At 40.3% G+C, this 21,436-nt stretch overlaps 3 protein-coding genes across 4 annotated transcripts; 2 read left to right on the forward strand and 1 right to left on the reverse strand.

The window, feature by feature from the left end:
* The first annotated feature begins 3,989 nt into the window (after window positions 1–3,989).
* Window positions 3,990–4,448, forward strand: LOC134167529 (scale keratin-like). 2 transcript variants are annotated; one of them, XM_062626302.1, is made up of 2 exons: window positions 3,990–4,221; window positions 4,285–4,448. In XM_062626302.1, the coding sequence occupies exons 1-2, from the start codon at window positions 3,990–3,992 to the stop codon at window positions 4,446–4,448; spliced, it is 396 nt and encodes a 131-aa protein (XP_062482286.1). The 2 variants fall into 2 exon arrangements, with proteins under 2 accessions (XP_062482286.1, XP_062482285.1); XM_062626301.1 differs by having other exon boundaries at window positions 3,990–4,448.
* A 2,048-nt stretch (window positions 4,449–6,496) lies between these two features.
* Window positions 6,497–6,961, reverse strand: LOC134167439 (scale keratin-like). The gene has a single exon (XM_062626096.1). The coding sequence runs from the start codon at window positions 6,959–6,961 to the stop codon at window positions 6,497–6,499; it is 465 nt and encodes a 154-aa protein (XP_062482080.1).
* A 5,380-nt stretch (window positions 6,962–12,341) lies between these two features.
* On the forward strand, window positions 12,342–20,622 carry LOC134167486 (scale keratin-like). Its single transcript, XM_062626206.1, has 2 exons — window positions 12,342–12,753; window positions 19,938–20,622. The coding sequence occupies exons 1-2, from the start codon at window positions 12,342–12,344 to the stop codon at window positions 20,150–20,152; spliced, it is 627 nt and encodes a 208-aa protein (XP_062482190.1). The 3' UTR covers window positions 20,153–20,622.
* Window positions 20,623–21,436: the final 814 nt, after the last annotated feature.

Below are 21,436 nucleotides of genomic sequence, written 5' to 3' on the forward strand. Positions count from 1 at the left end.
CTCGTAGGGGTGGAGTTCAATCTACAAAAGAGTTGATTTTACCAAGTACAAGAATTATTTACATACATCAAAGTGCTATAGAGTTCACTGCCTTTCCTCAGACAAGAGCGTTTTGAACTACACCAGGTAACTGCTGTCTATTAGAAATTAAAATTGAAGTAGAACTGCAAAATTCTTTACTCAGATGTTTTGGTGACTCAGTAGATCAGCAAGTACTAGAACTCTAAGAGTGGAATGCGTTGTTATGCTGGATTTCATTACTCTAGCTGTTCCTTCTCACTGATCTCCTTTGTGCTGAGACTTGTCAGAAAAGGGATTATAAGTCATTACTCATTTTGCTCAGTAACTTGTTTGATGAGAACATTACAATGGAATTACAAAGATTATTGTCCCTAGTTTCCACACATTGAATCAGGGGACTGAGATATTTACAACCAGCTTAACAGCATAGTGTTTTGATTCTGAGTTCTGAACTCTCCTGAAAAACTTGCCACCCCAAACAAGTTTCCCCCCTTGACACAAAAATCCCGGTCAGCTCCTTAAACTCCCTCTATGATCCCACTTTCTCTTAAATACATTTCTTGGAAAGAATTTCCAAGAGTTCTCAATTCCTCTGTGTGATACTCTCTCTTAGCCAGTGCCTGATCTCTGGTAATATCCATGCCCAATTATCTTGAATTAATATAAAAGCAATTTAAGCGATGTGTAGTAGAATAAACTGGAGATAATGGAAGTTCTGCTTCTCAGCTCAGCATCTCCCTTGTGAACCATGAAGATTTAAACTTTTCCAAGTCATTTCCAGTCACCCATACAGAGAAGAGGAATACATATTTAACTAGTCCCATCATTTCTTCAGCTGTTGGAAGTGGCCCAATCATGAACTTAGTTTTCTGCCATATCAAGAAATTTCCAGGTTGCTTTGCAATTAAATGCCAACCCTGAAGGCAGAGAAGAGCTGTGTATAACACCTTTAATCGTTTTTGTAAGATTTGTCATTTCACCTAAAATTTTACCCACTAGTTCTTAATGGAAAAGACCATCCTAGATTAAATTGTAGAGCAAAGTACTATTCCAATACCTGGGAAGAGCAGATTCAGACTTACCCAGTTAGCTGAGAAGGAAAGAAGAGAAGAGGTTGGAATAACCCTGAGTGGAGAGAGCTTTTATACAGTTTAGAATGCCTGAGGGATGAGAAGCTGGTTTCGTGAATGTGGATCTAATTAGTTGACACAGCACATTTTTTGTATTGATAGCTCCACAAAGTGATGAAATTGTTGCGCTTTGTTTTTGTTTATGACTTGATTTCAATTATCATTAATATAACACACACATTACATCACATGTGGCTCTTTCATCTAAAAGAATGATGGGTGAAATTGATGCATCTTTCATCCTAAAACATGATTCATGAAATTAATATCAGTTTTCTATTCTCTTTGGAGCTGCACCATGTAGTAAGCTGCTTATACATGGATATTCTTCTTTTGCTGTCTTATATGAAAATGGTGCTCAGCCATTTATCAGAAAAAACCTGTGGTGAGGTGTTTAAGTTTAAGAACTTATCTTAAAAATAAAACACAGTCTATCATGTTTATGATTCTATTATCATTAAATCCTCAGGAAGATGAGCAATATTTTTTGTTTGCTTAGGATTATTTTGATTATTACTTTGATACAGTTCATATTGGAATCCATGCAGGATTCTCAATACTCTCTGAATCAAATTGTATTGTGAGCATTCCCAAACACACAGTGGCAGATATCCAAAACAGCCTTATGTTTTATCTGACCTTCAAATTACAGCATAAAGCTGAATTTAGTTCTGAATGGAGAGATATTTATTTAATGCTCAGGATTGAAAGATTGAAATAATCAATGTGTACATTGAATTAATGTCCTGGTCTGCAACTGACCTTGCAGCTAACCCCAATATTGGTGGCATCTTTCAGTAGAGAGCAATTATGAAGTGGGAATCAGCTGGGAAAGGCAAATCCTGGCTTTTGCTGAGGTTTCTTTCTTTGTTTATGCCATTGTTGTAATACTGTATTATTATCATGGTTATCATAATCACCAATGTGGTTATCTTCAGACCACATATTATTTCTTAATTATGAGCTTTTCCAAATCTGGTGATACATATGGAAATTTCCTGAGCTATAATACTGCAAAAAGTCATCTGAAAGTTTTATGAGAACATTCCAAGGGATTTTTGAAATACCACATGAACACCCATTACTAGCTTATACAGACTGCGTCATAATAATATAAAAAGTATATAAAGTAGGTGGATGCATACACCCCACTATTGAGAGATAATCACATTAAAATAGGTAAGTTAAGGTCACTTGGGTCTTTCCATAACAAGTTTATGGTTTATAACACTTTTTGGACCTTGATTTATTTGACTTCAACAAAAAAGAAAGTAAATTTTATTTTTAAAGGGCACGTTTGTCTAGAAACAGAGATTTGCTAATGTTCCCTGAACGACTAAGGAAAGAAAACCCCAACCAAACAAAAAAAGAAACTCACAAAAACCCCCAGCCAACAAACACCAGACCAAAACAGGATCCAATGGAGCCTGTCTTCATTGTGTCAGGGCTATAGTCCCTTTCAGTATCTGTGTCTTGTTGCCTGATGTACTTGCTTCTCTTAGTCCTATGTTCCTAGGTATGCCTGTCTAACACATAACAGTAGAAGAAAACACGGTAAAATATAAAGGAAGGAAAGCCAAGCTCAGTGAATCGTCTCAGAAAAAATCATTTTCCATAGACTTGGGATTTCCAGGTGAAATATTTCTCTGTTCCCAAGGCTGAAAGACAGCTAGTAGAGAACCATCCAAAAGCCATTAAAAGATATTCCCAACTATTGTGTTCGCCTTGTACTGAGTAGCTCAAGGTAGAAACGTTAAGCCTGTAGGAGGAAAGTTCCCACCCTTGTTGTCTCCAGCCTTCGTTTGAGATCCTAAAAGAAATTGCATTTTGTCTCCTTGTATACTGCTGATTACACTAAAAGACCTGTCACTGGTCAAAAGATATGACTGTCATCCTAATTATGCAGGAATCTTAAGTCAGCTTAAATCCTCCCTTAATGTTAAAGAGAGCAATGGAATAATAAAATGTAATTCCACATATAAAGACAGCAAATAATAGAGAGGTCTGTGGTGGAGTGTGCACGTCACGCTATGTGTGGGCTTGAAATGCCTGCAACGCACAAGCAATAAGCAAAAACAGTTTCAGCACTTTGAGGAACTACGTGTCCTACAATTTGGGGTTGGTACTTAATTATGGGCTCACGCATAGGATGCTCAATGTCCTCCAGGCAATCACCAGAGCTGTATAAAAGCCTTCTGCATTAAGTCTTTCCATCCACTTCTCTCAACCTCGCTCACCTTCGTGAACTGGGTAAGTCAGATTTCTTCAAACTTCTCTAAGCTTACCTTGCTGTCAAGAAATCTTGATTTTAACTTAGGACCAAGTCCTCTTCAGTTACTGCCAGGCTGCCAGTGGTCTGTAGATTGTTTGCTGCTGAAATAGTGTTTGGTTTCTCATTTGTTACCGGGTCCTGTAAAGAGAGGCTCCAGAATAAGCCTTTCTGAATCCCAAACTTGTAACTTTTTAGTGCTTCAAAGAGTTCCTTGACTATTTTAAAAGGTTAAGAATAGTTCATGTACGTGGTTGTATGTGGCTGCATTTAGTAGAGTTCTGCTGAGTTTGTAACAGGAAAGATGAAACTTACTAAGTAGAAACCATAAAAATTATCTCATCTGGAAATACCGAATATACAATTAAAAAGTACATGACATGAAGATGACAAAGTCAAAATTAACCTCCAGATTACAGTGCTACGTGGAATAGCAATAGAAAACAGGTTTTCATCCCAGATTTATGACTAATATGCTATTGGACTGCTTCATCATAATCTAATGTTTGATATTTTTTGATGTTAACATGAACAACTATGTTTTACAGACTGACTTTCACCCCTACGAGATGTCTTGCTACGACCTGGTCTCCAGCTCTGCCTGTGGCGTTGCTCGCCCCCAGCCCCTTGCTGACACCTGCAATGAGCCATGTGTTCGTCAGTGCCCTGATACCACCACTGTGATCCAGCCACCTCCAGTGGTCGTCACTCTTCCTGGCCCCATCCTCAGCTCTTTCCCCCAGGATTCAGTTGTGGGATCCTCTGGAGCACCCTTCGTTGGGGGCTATGGAGGCCTGGGAGGCTATGGCTCACTTGGCTATGGGGGCTATGGCTATGGGGGCTATGGCTCCCTGGGCTATGGAGGTCTCTATGGCTATGGGGGCTATGGGTCCCTGGGCTATGGTGGTCTCTATGGCTATGGGGGCTCTCTGGGTTACAGGGGACTGTATGGTAGATCCTATGGGTTTGGCTCTTGCAGCCCTTACCGGTTCGGCAGGTACCTACGTGGCAGCTGCGGCCCCTGCTAAATTCTACTAAATATCCCAGGCAAGGTATATAACTGACAAATGAGATGTGATGGCTTCAGAGCTAACAAGGTCTGAACCTCTAGTGCTCTGTTCCATGACCGTGAGACATATCCATTAGCCCCCTTTGCATTTCTTCTCTTAACCTCTACTTTCAGCTCCTGCCTTTTCTTCCATCATATTTCTATACTGACTGATGTGAACATGCAACAAAGTTGCTCAAAATGGTTCCTGTTTTTTCAAATCAACAGCTAAAACTCAGGAAAAAAAAACCTAAAATCAATTATATGTGACTGTATCCCTGACTGGAGAACAGTTTTGTTCTTAGAGGCTCTGAAAATTTGTTTGTTTTCTCACTGTCATTAAAAGTTTATTGTATCAAAGTTGCTATGTTCTGGTGTTCTTTTCATGTGCTTTTGCAATTGTTATTTGTCTTAAGAGAAACCTAACCTGAACAGCCATCAGTAACAGTCCAAGATGAATGTCCTGCCCAAAGAATGAGGGATTTCAAACGAACAAAAGCAGTGTGAAGCCCTCACCACAAAAGGAACTACTGTCCTGCCCCCCCATTTTCCAGATAAAGATTCTTGACATTTTTGAAGAATTTGGCTTCTTGGTTATACATCCCCTATTTACAGATTAGTAGTGGTGGAGAAATGAATCAGCAGATTATGGATCTTTCATAAAAACATTAGATTTTAGTAAGGATTTCTTCCAGATCTGTTTTTAATCTCTTCGAACTTCAGGTTATCACTCAAATACTTAAACTCTATCCTCAGTAATAGTCTGTGCCGAAAATTGAATTCAATTTTATCAAATCCTTAAAGAAATAAAGTTTTCTGGGCCATAAAATGGTACTTTAAGTCTGAATTGTGGGTACTGCTCTTTCTCTATAATCCTGAAATCTAAGGTATTGGGTGTTTTTAGACAGAAAAACAGCTACTCCATACCCCAAATGCTAATTCATCTATGCCAGCAAGAAGAGCTGGAAATGTAGAAGACAATTACAGTGCCCAAAAAGCTTAAAAGAGAAGAAAGTCACAACCCTGCACATGTATCCTTAACACTGTTGTTGTGTTCCCTAATTTCTTCTGCATAAGAACTCCTCACAACAAAAACCTCCTTTTCAGCAACTCCAACTTTCAGCCTCTACCGTGATATTCCTCATCTAAAAGGCCTATTGGACAACCTACCAACTGCTGAAGAGCTCTTCTCCTTGCTACAACTCCTTCAAAACCCTCTCTCAGCAGCTCCATGCTAACATCCTTCACTGCCCTAAACCCTTTCTGATACAGAAGCATCCGTCCCACCTGATAGCCTCCTTGTCGGCCACCCTTTCTCCATAACCTGCTTTGAATCATGTCTCAGCTGAGCCACCAGCTCTGCTCCTGCTATAATCAGTAACGACATTCAAGCAGATCATTAAGGAATGGAGATTTAGTGTGGTTTCTTTCTAAATATGTTATTTTTGTAACTCAGGCCAGCTGGGGAGGGAGGATTCCTGCTCCCAAATGTATGCATTGAGTGCAGCAAAGGTTGACTCACTTCACTGATAGCTGGGCCACTTCAGCTGTGTTTTTGAAGTCTGAGCTTCATCCTATGTAAGAATGTGAGTTTTCCCCATTTACAAAGAGGAGACTTGTATTTCATAGCAGAAGAAATTAAAACCATAAGTTTTTTTTGATGCAGAGTAGAATCATTTTAATGGGAAATAAACATTCACAGAAAAGCATTGCAGAATATCAAGAATATGCATCTGAGTGCAGGCAATTTCTTCCAAAATTGTTCTTTGGTTGGACAGTGACATGCCATTTCATAAGAATGGAAATTAATTATTTTACCCCACTCATTATACACATAGATGGAAGAAAGACCAAAAAGACCATGAGTAGAGAGTAAAGAAATTAAGCATGTTGTGTTTGTTCCCAGCTCCAGAGCAAGGAGGAGGCAGAGATCAGAACTTCACAACATCTTCTTTGGAACCACTGCTGTGGATTGAGGTTGTATCTCTCAGTTGCCAGTTATTCACACCTGCGATATTCCTGTAGGATTTACCAGAGGCCGCAGTTGCCACGGAGGTACCTGTTGTGCCAGTAGGAGTAAGGGCTGCAAGAGCCAAACCCATAGGATCTACCATACAGTCCCCTGTAACCCAGAGAGCCCCCATAGCCATAGAGACCACCATAGCCCAGGGACCCAAAGCCCCCATAGCCATAGAGACCTCCATAGCCCAGGGAGCCATAGCCTCCATAGCCATAGCCCCCATAGCCAAGTGAGCCATAGCCTCCCAGGCCTCCATAGCCCCCAACGAAGGGTGCTCCAGAGGATCCCACAACTGAATCCTGGGGGAAAGAGCTGAGGATGGGGCCGGGGAAGGTGACGACCACTGGAGGTGGCTGGATCACAGTAGTGGTATCAGGGCACTGGCGGACACATGGCTCATTGCAGGTGTCAGCAAGGGGCTGGGGGCGAGCAACGCCACAGGCAGAGCTGGAGACCAGGTCGTAGCAAGACATCTTGTAGGGATGGAGGTAAGCTGTGACACATAATACTGGTTAGACTAAGTAGAAGATGAAGAATTCAAAGGTCAGCAGTTTACATTAAAATAATGAGCAAAGTACAGGATTTTGAGTAAATACTTCAGTTTCCCATTTTGCAATCATTATCCTTGATTTTCAAAAATTCTCTAAAAGATGTCTACAGGTATGAAAACAGATGGGAAATGTTATGTCTACCACTTGAGGTGTTCTTCTTCACAAATTTCCTGCAAAAACTTTGATATAATTCTACACACTAAATTGAAATCTGAGAAGCAAAACCAGAGAGAGCAAAGTGACTTTGTCCAAGGTTACTTGATGAGTCAGTAGGAAAACTTGGATTTGGTTTCAGCAGGTTTACATGAGAAGTAGTTTATATACAACTTAATTACAGTAGCTTCTTCTTCCCACTCGTCCTAATTTTGCTGAGAGTTGTAGGAACAACAGATTACAGGACTGTGACTGCCCTGATTGCTAAGTAAGCCATTTGACAAGACAATAAAGGATACATGGTAACATTATTATCCCAATTTCCATTTTTGCAGCCATTGTATGAATTCAATCTGGATAGCTTCAATATAAATAGAGGTTTAGTCCCCAGTGAATTTGAAACTCATTTCAAATTATTATTCCCAAAACAAACTAGGACTCTTTGGTAAACTCAAGAATTCAGCCTGTATTCTCCCCTCTAAAACTATTTTCTCCAAGGGTGATTTTAGTCTTCTCCATTCACTATGTCCTATAAATCCTTAACAGTGTTTTGAGGAACAATATGAAAGCAAGAAAGAAAACGACAGCTGGATTTACTACACCAGAACAACACACACACAATGTTCTCAGAAGCATTGCTCATTCATCTCAGGTTGCATGAATGGCTGCAGTGGTGATGCCCTTATTAAATGCTGAACCTGATGTGCAAACTTTGGAATACATTAAATGCATTGAAGTAAGGTTCATAGATTTTCTCAGGTTAGAAGGAAAACAGAAGGATCATCATGTCCAACTCCCTGCTCCTTGCAAGACTACCTAAAACTATACCAGATGACTAAGAGCATCATCCAGTTTCTCCAAGCTCCAGTGTTTCTAACACTGAGAACTCCAGAGGTCCCCACGCACCAAATAGCTGTATCTGCTACCATAGAACCAGCATTAGAATCTCTGTCCCAAGGCAATGCAGATACACTCAACAGTATGGGTGGTGGGCATCAGCTCTAGTTGAAACCAGCAGTAAAAAGACACCCAGATAGCAATATAGAAGAATCAGACTTACCCAAGTCACCAAGAAGTCAAGGGAAGTGTTTGGAAGAGCTATGAGAGAGAAGAGCTTTTATATCAGAGCGTTTGGGAGGCACAAGATCAACGGTAGCTTCCCGCCCCAATTTCAAACACGTGTAACCCATCAAGATGATGAAATTGCTGTTTTCGTTATTGGCGTTTATGAGTCCTTTCAAATTTGTTTGTATAAGGATGTAAACATTACTTTATAGATATTTCTTTCATCTTGTGACAATTTGGGGAAAATGAATACCTGGCATTATTCCAGTTGCTTCCTTGAAGTTACAACAGAAATTATTAAGCCACCTCCTCTTGTATTAACACCTGGAGAGTGTCTCATGAGTTTATCAAAATTACAAACTGTTGTCGTGGACAGGATTTTTGTTTAAGTGCATATGATTCATATTACAACCTGCCAGGATGAAAGGTAAAGACTGTGAATGTGACAGGAAGGTTGGGGGTGATTTAGCTTCCCCACCTACAGTAGGGGGACACAGCGAAGTTGGGAGTCAATGCTATTTTGCAGTGGCATTTGACAGTGGCTAAAATGGGGACAATTCAGTTCAGAAGAGAAACAGCAACTCCAGGGACTTGCTTCAGTCTCTAAATAGGTTTTGTGTGGAAACTGAAAATCAACTTGAACAAAAAAAAAGAAAAGAAATGCTTCATTTTGTCATGTTGGGAGCTCTTTTCATTCAGCTACGATCTGAATCAGTTTCTGCATCCATCGATCGCTCAAACAGTTGCATTCTCCTGCAAAAAAAAAAAAAAAATGTGTAGAACTAACTTCGCAGAATTTCACACAGAAGATGGGGGGGAAGCCTTCATCTTCCTCAAGCTGGCTTTTGGTTTTTAGGACATAAGCAAGGAATGAGTTTCTGAAGTTAACTAAAGGGATAGGAGATCCCAAAGAGACTTTTTTTCAGGTATTGCTGGCTTGATGTTGCCAGTACAAAGATGGTATTTGAGAATATTTAACAGATCTGAGGAAATCTAAGTTTTATCTTTACACCAATGGAACCTCTGGTGTAAAAAATGAAATGTGACAGAAGTGCTTTGATTCATTGATTTTGATCCTCAGGAATTCATAACCTCTTGTAATACACTATTGTGGCTGCAAGCCGTAAGTCCAGAACAGGGCTGAACTGGCAGTTTCTTGGGAACAGGGAACAATTACACACCTGGAGTGCACCACAGAAAACAAAGGCTGGTTCTTCCCTTCTTTACAGGTGTATCATTTTACTACTGCAGACTCTACGCCACAGATTATCTCTAAATTATGAGGTGGGTTTCTTAGCCTTTGAGGTGGTTGAAAGTTCTGTTGGACAATAATATTTTCAAGCTTTCAGGGAGCAAATCTTTTCAAATGCTACAAACTATCCACTAATGGTTTGCAAATACAATCTTACATTAGACTGAAGGCATGTACCTGGATTCAGGTATCTAGCAATTATGGAATGACATCACATTAAAGTATGTAAGCCAAGATATTTGTGTTCTTGGTATAATCAGTTCATGGACGAATACTGAGGATTTGGTAACCTTCCTTTTATTTAATAGTCTAGATTTGAATAAGATACAAAGTTTTACATAAAATACAGCATTTCACAAGCTGTATAATCAGTGTATCCTTATCATTTTTAGTCACACAGACCACAGAAACAGAGGACTCATTACTTTAGATGTTCCAATTCTATCAATGATCAGCCTTTATTCATGTAAATGATTTTCTCTTTATCGTGGCATATATCCAGGTAGCTTTAGCAAGTTTCCACCAGTCACGTTTCATTAATTTTGTTCCTCAGAAGTATTCAGTACTGCCTGATCTGAAGATGGACTTAACCCCAGGAATCCTGGATCCCTAAAGGCGAGGATGATTTTCTGTCAGGAGACAGAAAACTAGAAAATGTGGCAGTCAAATGCCTCACAAAGAAATCTTGAGAACAGAAAGGTTAATTATTAGTTTGCCTCTAGACTCCAACCTGGGTTGAAATACACTGAGGGATCTGTTAAACAAATCTTAGTAGTTTAAAAGGATGTTCTATTCCTGCCTTTTGCTTAATATGGTCCAAAGGATTTGCCCGGTTTTGGGATAAGGACAGGGAGAGTAAGTAATCCACAACTGAATGCACAACAAAGAAGGCAAGAGGTGCTTCCTCAAGTCCTTTGTTCATTAGATGAGGCCAGCATTGTGTTAGTAGCAAAATCAAAACAACAGAAAACCATTTAAACTCCACAGGATATTTTCTATGACTTCCTTTGGGTGCAGTATTGGTCTCACATTAAGCACAAATGATCAAGATAAAAATGACTACCCAAAGCTGTTCCAATGGAACTCCATTTTATCTCCAGGTGTCTTACAGCCTGGATCTAATGGAAAAATCTGTGCACATCGAGCGACCATGCCACGCAATGGGTTTTGCCATTAATAATAGAGAAGCCAAGGAAGAGCATTAGTATAATTCTTGTAACGCTAAGGATGTGAATGGAATGATAACAGGAATGAATAGGACATGAAGCCACTTGAGATGAAAGAGGCTTCCATGACAAAATGCACCTATCACATTTCACGAGACTTAGAATAACAAATGAACAAGCAGTCAGCAAAATTTTGAGGACCTACGTGTTGTATGAGTTTGGGGTTTGCCCCAATTACGCACGTGCTCAAATTGCACTCTGGCTGATCCCCATGGTCTAGGAATGGTATAAAAGCTCTTCCAACTCAGGGCCCTTCATTCCACTTTACTTGCTTTATTCACCTCCGTGAAAAGGGTAAGTATCCCTCTATGTGTTTTCTTTCCTAAAATTCAAATATATCTTTTCTGCCAGTTTTAATTAAGGTTGGAATAATTCATAAGTATTCTAAGATTCTTAATAGTGTTGGATTATTTTGCCATGAATTAATTTTTCTTATTTGATATTGTTCATCAATCTATTTGGGTTTAAAATGGTAAAACTAGAGTATTCAAAAATTATTGTTTCCTGCTAATACAAATGTGAGCTGTCAAAGCAGCTTCCAAAACATCAGCAGAAGGCTCATTCAATCACTAGGAAGTTGTTAAGGAGTTTGCATGTTTGTTATATGTGTCTGTACATATGTATGTGTTTGTTAAAGGGACAAGCTCAACTAGAAAGAATAGAGAAATACTGTCTAAAGAAGTATTGGAAAACTAGGCATGAAGTACTGGAAAACTAGGAGATGAAACTAGGAAATCCTAAGCTACCCTTTACATTGCTCTTCCTTTAAGCAGGGAGTTGGACTAGATGACCTCCAGAATTCTATTCTAATGTCTCATTGGTTCTACTGGGGGAAAAAAAATGGTTTCCACGGATTTTATTTTAGATTGGCTTAGATCCTATGGTAAAAGTCTTTCTGAAAGCTCACATCCCAAAATACTTACCTGCAGCAGGTTACCTGAGTGAGCCAGTTTCTCATGTGGGGAATCAGACAATCTTTTAACCCACCCTGTGACTCTCAAGCTACTTTGCAAGCACTTCAGGGCAGGGAATGCCTTATTTAGTCCGTGTTTAAAGCAGGTTCAGCATACTGGTAGCATGATATTAGCTATTGCTTCTGGAAGCATGTTAAAAAGTCAATACCAGAGTTGTTCTTCCAGCTACCCATTAATTTACCACATGACCTTTGCTGGTTGTCAGGTTACATTGCTTTGTTTTTGCTAGGATAAAACAAACATGAAACAACCTTTCAGACACAGGCATTTGTAAGAGTGGCTGCAAAGTTTAGTGAAAGTAATTTGCAAAGTAAAATGCTGGATTATATTTTTGCAGTGTTTAGCAGCAGGGTGGGACAAAGAACTACTTCTTCAAGAGAAGCAAGTGTAAGAAATTAGGAATAAGACTGTAGAAGAGCTGACTGCTTAGTGTGCAGTTTGGGCAATGCCGATTTACAAGAGGGAGAGATGTTTCATGAAAATACTGAAGAGAAGGAAGGACAAGCAAGACCTGAAAGATAAAGCCATTATTCTAGTCCATGTGTCCAAATTTCAAACTCTTTTTTCCCATTAAACATGTAACTTTCTTTCACTTATCAGCATCTGTCACAGCTTACCTCCATCCCTACGAGATGTCTTGCTACGACCTGGTCTCCAGCTCTGCCTGCGGTGTTGCTCGCCCCCAGCCTCTCGCTGACACCTGCAATGAGCCATGTGTCCGTCAGTGCCCTGATACCACCACTGTGATCCAGCCACCTCCAGTGGTCGTCACCCTCCCCGGACCCATCCTCAGCTCTTTCCCCCAGGATTCAGTTGTGGGATCCTCTGGAGCACCCTTCGTTGAGGGCTATGGTGGCCTGGGAGGCTATGGTGGCTATGGGGGTCTGTACGGATATGGAGGCTATGGCTCCCTGGGCTATGGAGGTCTCTATGGCTATGGGGGCTATGGGTCCCTGGGCTATGGTGGTCTGTATGGATATGGGGGATATGGCTCCCTAGGCTACGGTGGTCTGTATGGCTGTGGGGGCTCTCTGGGTTATGGGGGTCTGTACGGCTATGGTAGACTCTACGGATCTGGCTACTCCAGCCCTTACTCCTACTGGCACAACAGGTACCTCCGTGGCAACTGTGGCTTCTGGTAAACTCAACAGAAAAATCCACTGAATAGTGTGCAAAATGCAGATTCACCAGTGAGCAGAGGAGTGACAGCTCTCACAAATCCTGTTCAGTGCAGTGTCTTCTGCATGCTCCACACCTCTCCTTTTTTCTTTTGAATTCTTTCCTGATACCTTCATGGGTTCAATTGCTTGTTATCCTCAACTTGATCATACTTGTGCCTGAATTCAGTAAGACATTTAACAGCGTCTTTCAAAATGCATTTGACTCTGACATCTTGGATATACATTCTTGATATTGCAATATACTTTTGTTCTTTTCATTCTCATTAAAATTCTGTTGCATCATTTAAAGTAAGTCTGTTGTGGTTTTGCATTCTCATCCATTCTGAACTTGCCAGCCTTTCTGGATAAAGCTGCCTGTTGTACATAGGGCTGCAATAATATTGTGCAAACCCAGCCTTCATAGTGAAAGTCTCCATGAGGAGCCCTTGCTAGGCCTGTTTTGCTACTGAATTGCAACAACATGGTCGCAACATGATGGTCATAGATGAACAGCAACCTTCTTTGCACATTGCTTTATTAGACTCCCCATCTATGAGTTTGTGAGATAGTTCTTTGAACTACAAGGGACTGTTCACATTCTGAAAATTAAGGCCTGGTTTATTCCACTGCAGACTTCTAATCTAATGTCATACAAATAATTTCACAACCACAGCTCTTAATGGAAGATTGGTGAATGCTATAAAATGAATTTCATATTCTGTGTTTCTCTAGTTTAGACCAGCCTATTAATAGCACTAACCTGTGCTATTAAATTGTTTCACACTCCAAAATTCTGCCTGTGTGCAAATGACACTTCTTCAAAACCACAATAAGGACTATGTGCATAATAATTTTTGATTGAGTTCCTACGTTTGGGACTTCTCTGGTTCCATTTATGTTATGTATATATGAAAAACAAATAGTATTTTGTAAATATTATATAGGTAGCCTAAAACTGAACAAAATTACTGTGCTGTACATGGCATATCTTCTTAGCTTATCAGTAAAGCAAGTAACCATCTCCTCACTCAAGCAGATGCTTATCTTGCAAGATAGCTTTCTTCAAGTGGTTCAGCTGCCAGAAGATCTTAGGCTACATATTTTACTACAGTAAGATGCATGACCAAGCATAATGTAACAGTGTGCAAAGAAACTGCAACCAGAACCTGAAAGCAGAATACGAAGAAAAAAAAGCAAGTGCTGCTGCTCATGCCCAGCTCCACCCTCTGTAACTGGACAGTTCATACCACACAATTCTCAGCATTCATTACTTAAGAAGTCAGCTGTAAATCTGCCTTCTAGTAGTCTTTTGTAAATTGAATGGCTCTTCCTGCAAGACCAACACCTTCTGCAGTGGTATCCAGTTTTAAAACAACAGGCAGAAGGGGTATCCTACTTGCTGCCAGGACCTTAAAATCTGCAAGGCAATCCGTTGTGGTAAAGATGACCATAACAAAAGCTCCTGTAACAAAAGGAGCCCTTAAAGTATGGGTGCTAACAGAGATCCTGTCCTGAAGGAAGAAACTAAGCATCTGGGCTGGTAATGTGATGACAGTGGATGGTGGCTGAGCCACTGCCCTCAGGTCAGGGCAATCAGTTCCTTGGAGCTCTTGACACTGGTACTGGACATGAATTGGTCAACTGGAAACATGACTAAATGTATGTGTAACACAGAACAGATTCCTCTGGAACAGGAAGAAAAGCCTAAATCTCCTGGAAATGGGAAAGGTACAGCAGTCTGGATCCTCTGCAACACTAATTTAGTTCCAGATCCATCCCACCTAATTGTAACTACTCCCCCCTTACTCCTCCCCTCTACTTACTGCTGTGGATGTAATTTCTCAAATTAGTAAAAGATCTATCAAAATTTTTTTTTCAGTGATGGTTAATTGCTTAGCGGAAACACAGGAATATAGAAGGTCACATGCTTCCTCTGACAAATGGTTGGTTTTATCCTATACCTTGTCTGTGATAAAAGGCAGCTCCACATGGTCTGACGTTTAATGCATTGTTGAATGAACTGTCCAAAGGCTAACCTGATTCCTAACACCCCAAATGGCCTTTTTGCTGTGAGTAGGCAGCTTTACTTACATCTCCTCCAAGATTTGGCTTTCTTCCATACAAACAAATTTGAAACAATAACTGGAAAACCAAGTAATTAAGTATCAAGAAGACATATCCTCTGATAAACGCATTTGCAACTGAGGCCTTTATAGTGTAAGAGTACAGAGCAGGACTACAGGCAAAGTTTTAGTATCTGTTTAACAGATTATAGCTCAGATTTGAGCTAGTGGAGATCTTAGCCCTTAAAACCTGAATATAATACTGCTTCCTCCTAAATGATAAAAGAGAACCAAACTCAATCTACAGAAAAAGAACAATCTGATATCTAGCAAACAGCTGGCTGTGGGAAGAAGGCGATAGAAATAAATGCAAGGCAGTTTTCAGGAGCGACTTTTTATGCATTTCCTCAAACTGTCTGGAGAACCTGAGGCTCCCATTAACCCCAGCCTACATTTATCACAGGTGGTTCACCTCACAATGATGTAACAGTTTTGCTCAATATTTATATGTATTAGTTGATTCAAATTCTCATGATGCGTAAAATGCAAATGACAAAACAAATATTTCTTTCATCTTAGCACTTAATTGGCAAGATTCATTCCTGGTAATGGTCCATTAAATACATTAGAATGACAGGAGGAATTATGTTGGCTTTGTTTTTTTACCTCTTCTTCTATTGGTTGACATAATGAGGGTAGCTCAAATGTTAATCATAATTGCCATCTTCTTTAATATGCAGGTTTTCTCTCTTTCTTCCTTACCTATGCTGGACAAAGTATAATTGATACAAACCATGGTGGTTTTCCTTCAAAATCACAATCCTTATCTGAAGTTGGCATTCAGATTTGGACAGGACCAGCATGTACTTTTCAGAGGAAAATTCGAAAGACACTTTGCAAAGTATTTTTTAAAATCACCCTGATTGTATCCCAGACAGCCCAGTTGTTCAGTTTCTTCATATTTGGTCAAAACAGGTGAAGAGTTTCTTTGCCAGATTACAGGCAATTTGTTAAATATATTTTTTTAGGAAGCTGAGGATGTGTTTAAAACACAGAAGAGTGGTAGAGCACTTGTAATTAGACTAGGAAAACCCTAGGGAAAGCTCTCAAAACATGGGAACACAGGCAGGTGCTGCAGAGGTTTGTTCCACGAACAGTGAAGGTGCCGTGAATTAATACAACATCAGCCCTGAAGGAGCTTCTACAAGAACAAATAAATGAAAACCTGAAGTATGAAAGAAAATCAGCTGAAAACCCAAGGTTAGAAATCATGATCTGGCAAAGTGAACAGGAAGAGTATGTTTGACCAGTACAATTTAATAAACGTATTTCAAAAGGCTGGGCTCTTTAAATCCAACCACGTAGTTATATTACAATAATGACAAACCACTTGATGCGTAAACTACCAAGGAGGGGTTGGTAAGTGCTTAAAAACACACACAAAAAGTATTTGAACACCCTTTGTGAAGATTATTGTTCCTGTAATCCCTTGGGGCCATCTTAAAGTCTCATAATTTATGTATAACTTCTGGCAAAAATACTGCAATGCTTAATTAACAAACAACCCACCTATAAGCAAATGAGGATTATGGCGGCTGGGCCAGGCCTTTTTTATTACATTTATTATATTCAGAGTATTGGAATACGGGTGGGACACACCTCATCAAACCTTCCCTGTTTACAAGCTGGGTGTTTCAGCTGAGCTGGTTTTCTGTCTCCATAGTCAATGAAAACAGAATTGGTATGTTTTGAGAGTGATACCAATTCTACTAAAGTCAGCATCCAAGATGGGATGAATTGTCTTGTAGAAATTCTTGTCCCTCCCTACTAAGTATTGGAGAATACTGAGTAACTTCAAATGAGAAGTCACTGGGTAGTGAAAATTGGGCTCTGCAACAATATGCACTTAGTAGGAGATGCCCTCCTAGTCAGGAAAGAAAATGAGAAAAATAATAAATCCATTGTTGGATTCCTTATGTCATTCGATTGCTTTTCCTGACACTTACCCAGTAAGTTTGGGATGGAAGAACTAAAAAAATTGTTTCTGTGACATCCTCCAGTGAAACTTTGGTTCAGTGTAGGGTCTAGAGAAGAAGTCTTATGAGGAGCAGCTGAGGGAACTGGTGTTGTTCTGGAGAAGAGTGGGGTTGTAGTCTGGAGAAGAGAAGGCTCAGTAGGGACCTTACCTCTCTCTACAACTACCTTAAAGGAGGTTGTGGTTAGGTGGAGGTCGGTCTTTTCTCCCAAGTAACAAACTATAGGACAAAAGGAAATGACCTCAAGCTGCACCAGGGGAGGTTTAGGCTGGAGATTACAAACAATTCCATCATGGAAAGGGTGCTCAGGCATTGGAACAGGCTGCCCAGGGCAGTGGTGGAATCACCATCCCTGGAAGTGTCCACAAACCATTTAGATGAGGCCCTCAGTGATATGGTTTATTGGTGGCCTTGGTAGGGCTGAGAACAGTTGGTGTTGATCTTAAAAGTCTATTCTAACCTAGTCGATTCTATGACTTTATGATTCCTTGAATTCCTTTGTAACATGAAGGACTAGATATAAGGGCCAAACTACACTCCATCATACGAACAAAACAGAAAGAGAATATATAGACTAAACAGATGCAGTGTTGAACAGAAATGTGTAATCTCACAAAGATACTGAGAAATTTGCTCCTGCTTCACCATTCTCTTGTGTTCTGTCCTCCTTCAGAGCTGTGCAATCAATACAGAGAAGCTAGTAATTATTAATCTGTTTGCATTTACATCCATTCTACATTGCTGAACCCATCAGATAATCTGTGTGTGCCTTTAAGAATCCAGATGTAAAATAAGGAAAAAACACTGGTATCCCTTCAGAGGAAATTTCAGCTTTTGGTTTAAACATAGTTTCAGGTACTAAAAGATATTGTTTTCTGCTAGTCTTGCCAAACAGCAAGGAAAAGCCAGAATTTCTAAATCACAGACCATAGGACAATGTCTGTGATTACCATAGGTACAAGACCTCTCTCAAGTTTTGTGGCTGTGGATCAAAAGGTGTCTTCTACCTCACTGAACATTTCATTGCAAAATGTGTGAGTAGATTAGATTACAGCTTAGATCTGAGGCACTTAAATACAAACATGTATATGACAGCAGGTTATAGCTCTGATTAAAATCATTATAGGAAGGTAATGAAGGAAGTGCCAAGTAAATAGAACCAGTTTAATTCGTCCTGCAATGCCAGTAAGCAGGGTGGAATGATACCAGCAATGAAGCTGGTCAATTAGGCTTCAAGATGAAAGAGAACTGGAAGCTGGAATGTGCATATCATGCTATTCAGAGATTTAGGGTGATTTTGCAAACAGCAAGCAAAAACAGTTTCGTCACTTTGGAAAGTTATATGTGCTTCAAATTTGGGCTGGTTGGTGACTATGACTTCATGGGTAAAGTGTGCCTCAGCCCCACAGGCAATGTGAAGCAGCATATAAAAAGAGCAGGGGCTCAGACCTATTCCATCTCACTCTCCCCTGTACTCTCCTCTACACCAGGTAAGTCTGATGTGATTTCATTTCTTTCTAAATGCCAGAATGCCTTTTCTGGAACTTAGATTACTTTTCACTACCATTACATTAGAGCTTTTAGGACTAATTTTGATTCTCTTTTTCTCTCCCTCGGGTTGCTTTTCTTTTAGTTTTTGGTGGTTTGTTTTTCTTTTGGCAAATTTTGTTACTAGTATGCTTTAGGAGTCAGTTCTAGGGTTTGAAGCATTTATTTCAGTGTAATTCAAATTTGGACATTCTTGTACTCTCAGCACATTTAAAATGTAGGATGGCATGACCTTTAAAATGCAGAATTCTCCTATACTGTCCCAGCTAATGACTGAAACAGAAAGAGCATATCCTAAACTGTTCAATAATCCAGCCGAAGAAGGAGTGTTATCTAAATGGGAATTAAATTATAAAATATTCCTAGCTTGTATATATTTTTTATGGATAGATATCCATAAATCCTGCTTATTTTAAGCCTTTATTATTTTCACCAGGGACAATACTAAGGGAAGGAGAAGAGTGGTCTGATTCAGTGAACAAAGTAGTATTTCCTCTTTTTTACTTAAAAAAGTGCTAAGTCACAACCTTTTGTTATCAGATATTTAGCTGAAATGGTAGTTTGCAAACTGTTTATCTGATGAAGGAAATAATCTTCTTACATTGCACGAACCTGTTTCACACTCTCTATGAAATTACACAGCTATGCCAAGAAATATTTGGATAGAAATATTCTATAGGGTACATTTACTTATTTAATCAAGCCTATGAATCTATCCTAAGGCTCAAATGCTTTTGGGGTTTTACCAGAGGGATCATAAATATTAAGAGAACTGAGACCTAAAGGAAAACAACTGAAAAATATATTACTTCAAAGAGCTTGATTAGAAACAGGGACCTTGAAAGAAGAAGGAAATGTATGGTTAAAGCAGCGCTGGGTTTTTAACTCCACTCATCTCTCCAAAGATAAAACCTGCTTCTGTCCCATTCAGTGCAAAGAGGAGCTCTATTGTAGCTCCTCCAGCTCCTGGCATTCACCAGGGAGAAATGAAAAAGAAAAGAAGCAGCAGTTTCAGAAGGCTTGGCAGATCTGACAAGTGCTGGGATTACTGGATGGGGAAGATAAGAGTGAAGTTGATTGACTGGGAAGCTTGTGAACAGGCATCAGTTTTCCCCATCATCTGATGATCATTTTGCCTATTCTTCAACAACTGAGCACTTGACCTGTTGTTCCAGTAGATCTTGTGCTTTGTTTTGACTCAGCTCTGTGTTCTGTGTTTCAGGATCACCTTCATCCCTGCAAAGAAATGTCTTGCTACGATTTGTGCCCCACCAGCAGCAACATTGCCTGCCCCCAGCCCATCGCTAACAGCTGCAATGAGCCCTGTGTCCGCCAGTGCCCTGACTCCACTGCTGTGATCCAGCCACCCCCTGTTGTTGTCACCTTCCCTGGCCCCATCCTCAGCTCCTTCCCCCAGCAAGCCATGGTGGGCTCCTCTGGAGCACCCGCCTTTGGGGGCAACCTGGGGCTGGGAGGCCTCTACGGTGCTGGAAGCCTTTATGGGGGCTCTCTTGGATATGGAGCCCAGTATGGATATGGGAGTTCTGCCCTCTCCACGCTCAGCAGCGGGTTCTGCAGCCCATTCTCCTCCCGCCGGTACAGCCGCTTCCTCCGCAACAGCTGTGGGCCCTGCTAAAGGCAGCAGAAAGGTCTCACAAGAGAGGCATGAAGACCCAGATGCAGAGCAATAAGGATGGGGGTTCAGCATTTCTGCAGCCCTGCAGTGGAGCTACTGCCACTTTGCATTTCTGATCTTTCTTCTACATTTTGTTTAACCTTCCATTTCTAGTTCCTTTTTTGCTATTGTTGCCTGTTCCAGCTTTCCCGTTTTTTTTTTTTTTTTAACCATCATGGGGCAGCCTATTCCATATGGACATCACTCACAATGATGTGTATCTTCATCAGTAGTTGCACAACAGACCGAAGAAAGACAGCTGAGAAAAGCAGTACCTCTGAACAGGACATTTGTTGAACATTCTCTGAAATAGTCTGGCAACAGATTTTTCATATTCTTGCTTTGCAAATCTAGGCATTTCTTGCTCATTAAAATTGTGTTGCATTGCATGGCAGCCTTCTGGTTTCGTTTTCTCCATTTACCCACAGTATGTCCTAGGTAGCATCTTCCCGTGGGCAGGACCAAGCTGCTAACTGAGCATTTTTACTGCAGAGCATTCTAGCACAGACTGAACTTACACAGTATCACAAATGTTTCCATAATGACACACTTGAGCAGGATCTTTCCATCTTTTGAAGATGTGTAAAGTTTAAAATAACAAAGTATCTTAACTCCTTTAATGTTATTTAAACATTAGTTCAGTGGGGCCTTCCCAGGAACGCCTGGAGAATTGGATGGTGGTGAAAAACTGGCACTGGCTGCCCAGACAATCTGTGGCTGCCCGATCCCTGACAGTGTTCAAGGCCAGATTGAAGCAACCTGGTCTAGTGACAGGAGGCTGGAACTGGGCGAGCTTTAAGGTCCCTTTCAACCCAAACCATTCTGTGACTCTATGATTCTATGCTAATTGGGGGTTTTCATGTTAAACTCTGCTTAACCAAATGCCACCAAGGTGATGCTCAGCAAAGCACTTTCCAAATGTAAATTTGCCCCTATAAATTCACAGACACAATACTTAATCTACAGCACTGACACTGCTCAGTGTTCCAGACATCCCAAGCAGTGTTTTCTCCCCAGTAAAAAAGAGGAATAATCCCTGTTCCCTGTAAGAAATAACTGTAGTACATTAAATGCCAGGAGCAGCAGAGACTCAGTGCTTTAAGCTTCTGGTGATACAGCCAATTCAAATTGTAATGAAGCTGCAAATGAGGCATTGAGCGCTGTGTAAACAAAGAATAAAGGTAGTCAGAGCCTTCAAGTGTTTTCAGAGTAAATAGACAAACAAAAAGTAAGTATCGTTAGAAT

Source organism: Pezoporus occidentalis, unplaced genomic scaffold (genome assembly GCF_034315485.1).
Source record: "Pezoporus occidentalis ecotype Australia unplaced genomic scaffold, CSIRO_AGI_Poc_V1 ctg29, whole genome shotgun sequence".
NCBI lineage: Eukaryota > Metazoa > Chordata > Aves > Psittaciformes > Psittacidae > Pezoporus > Pezoporus occidentalis.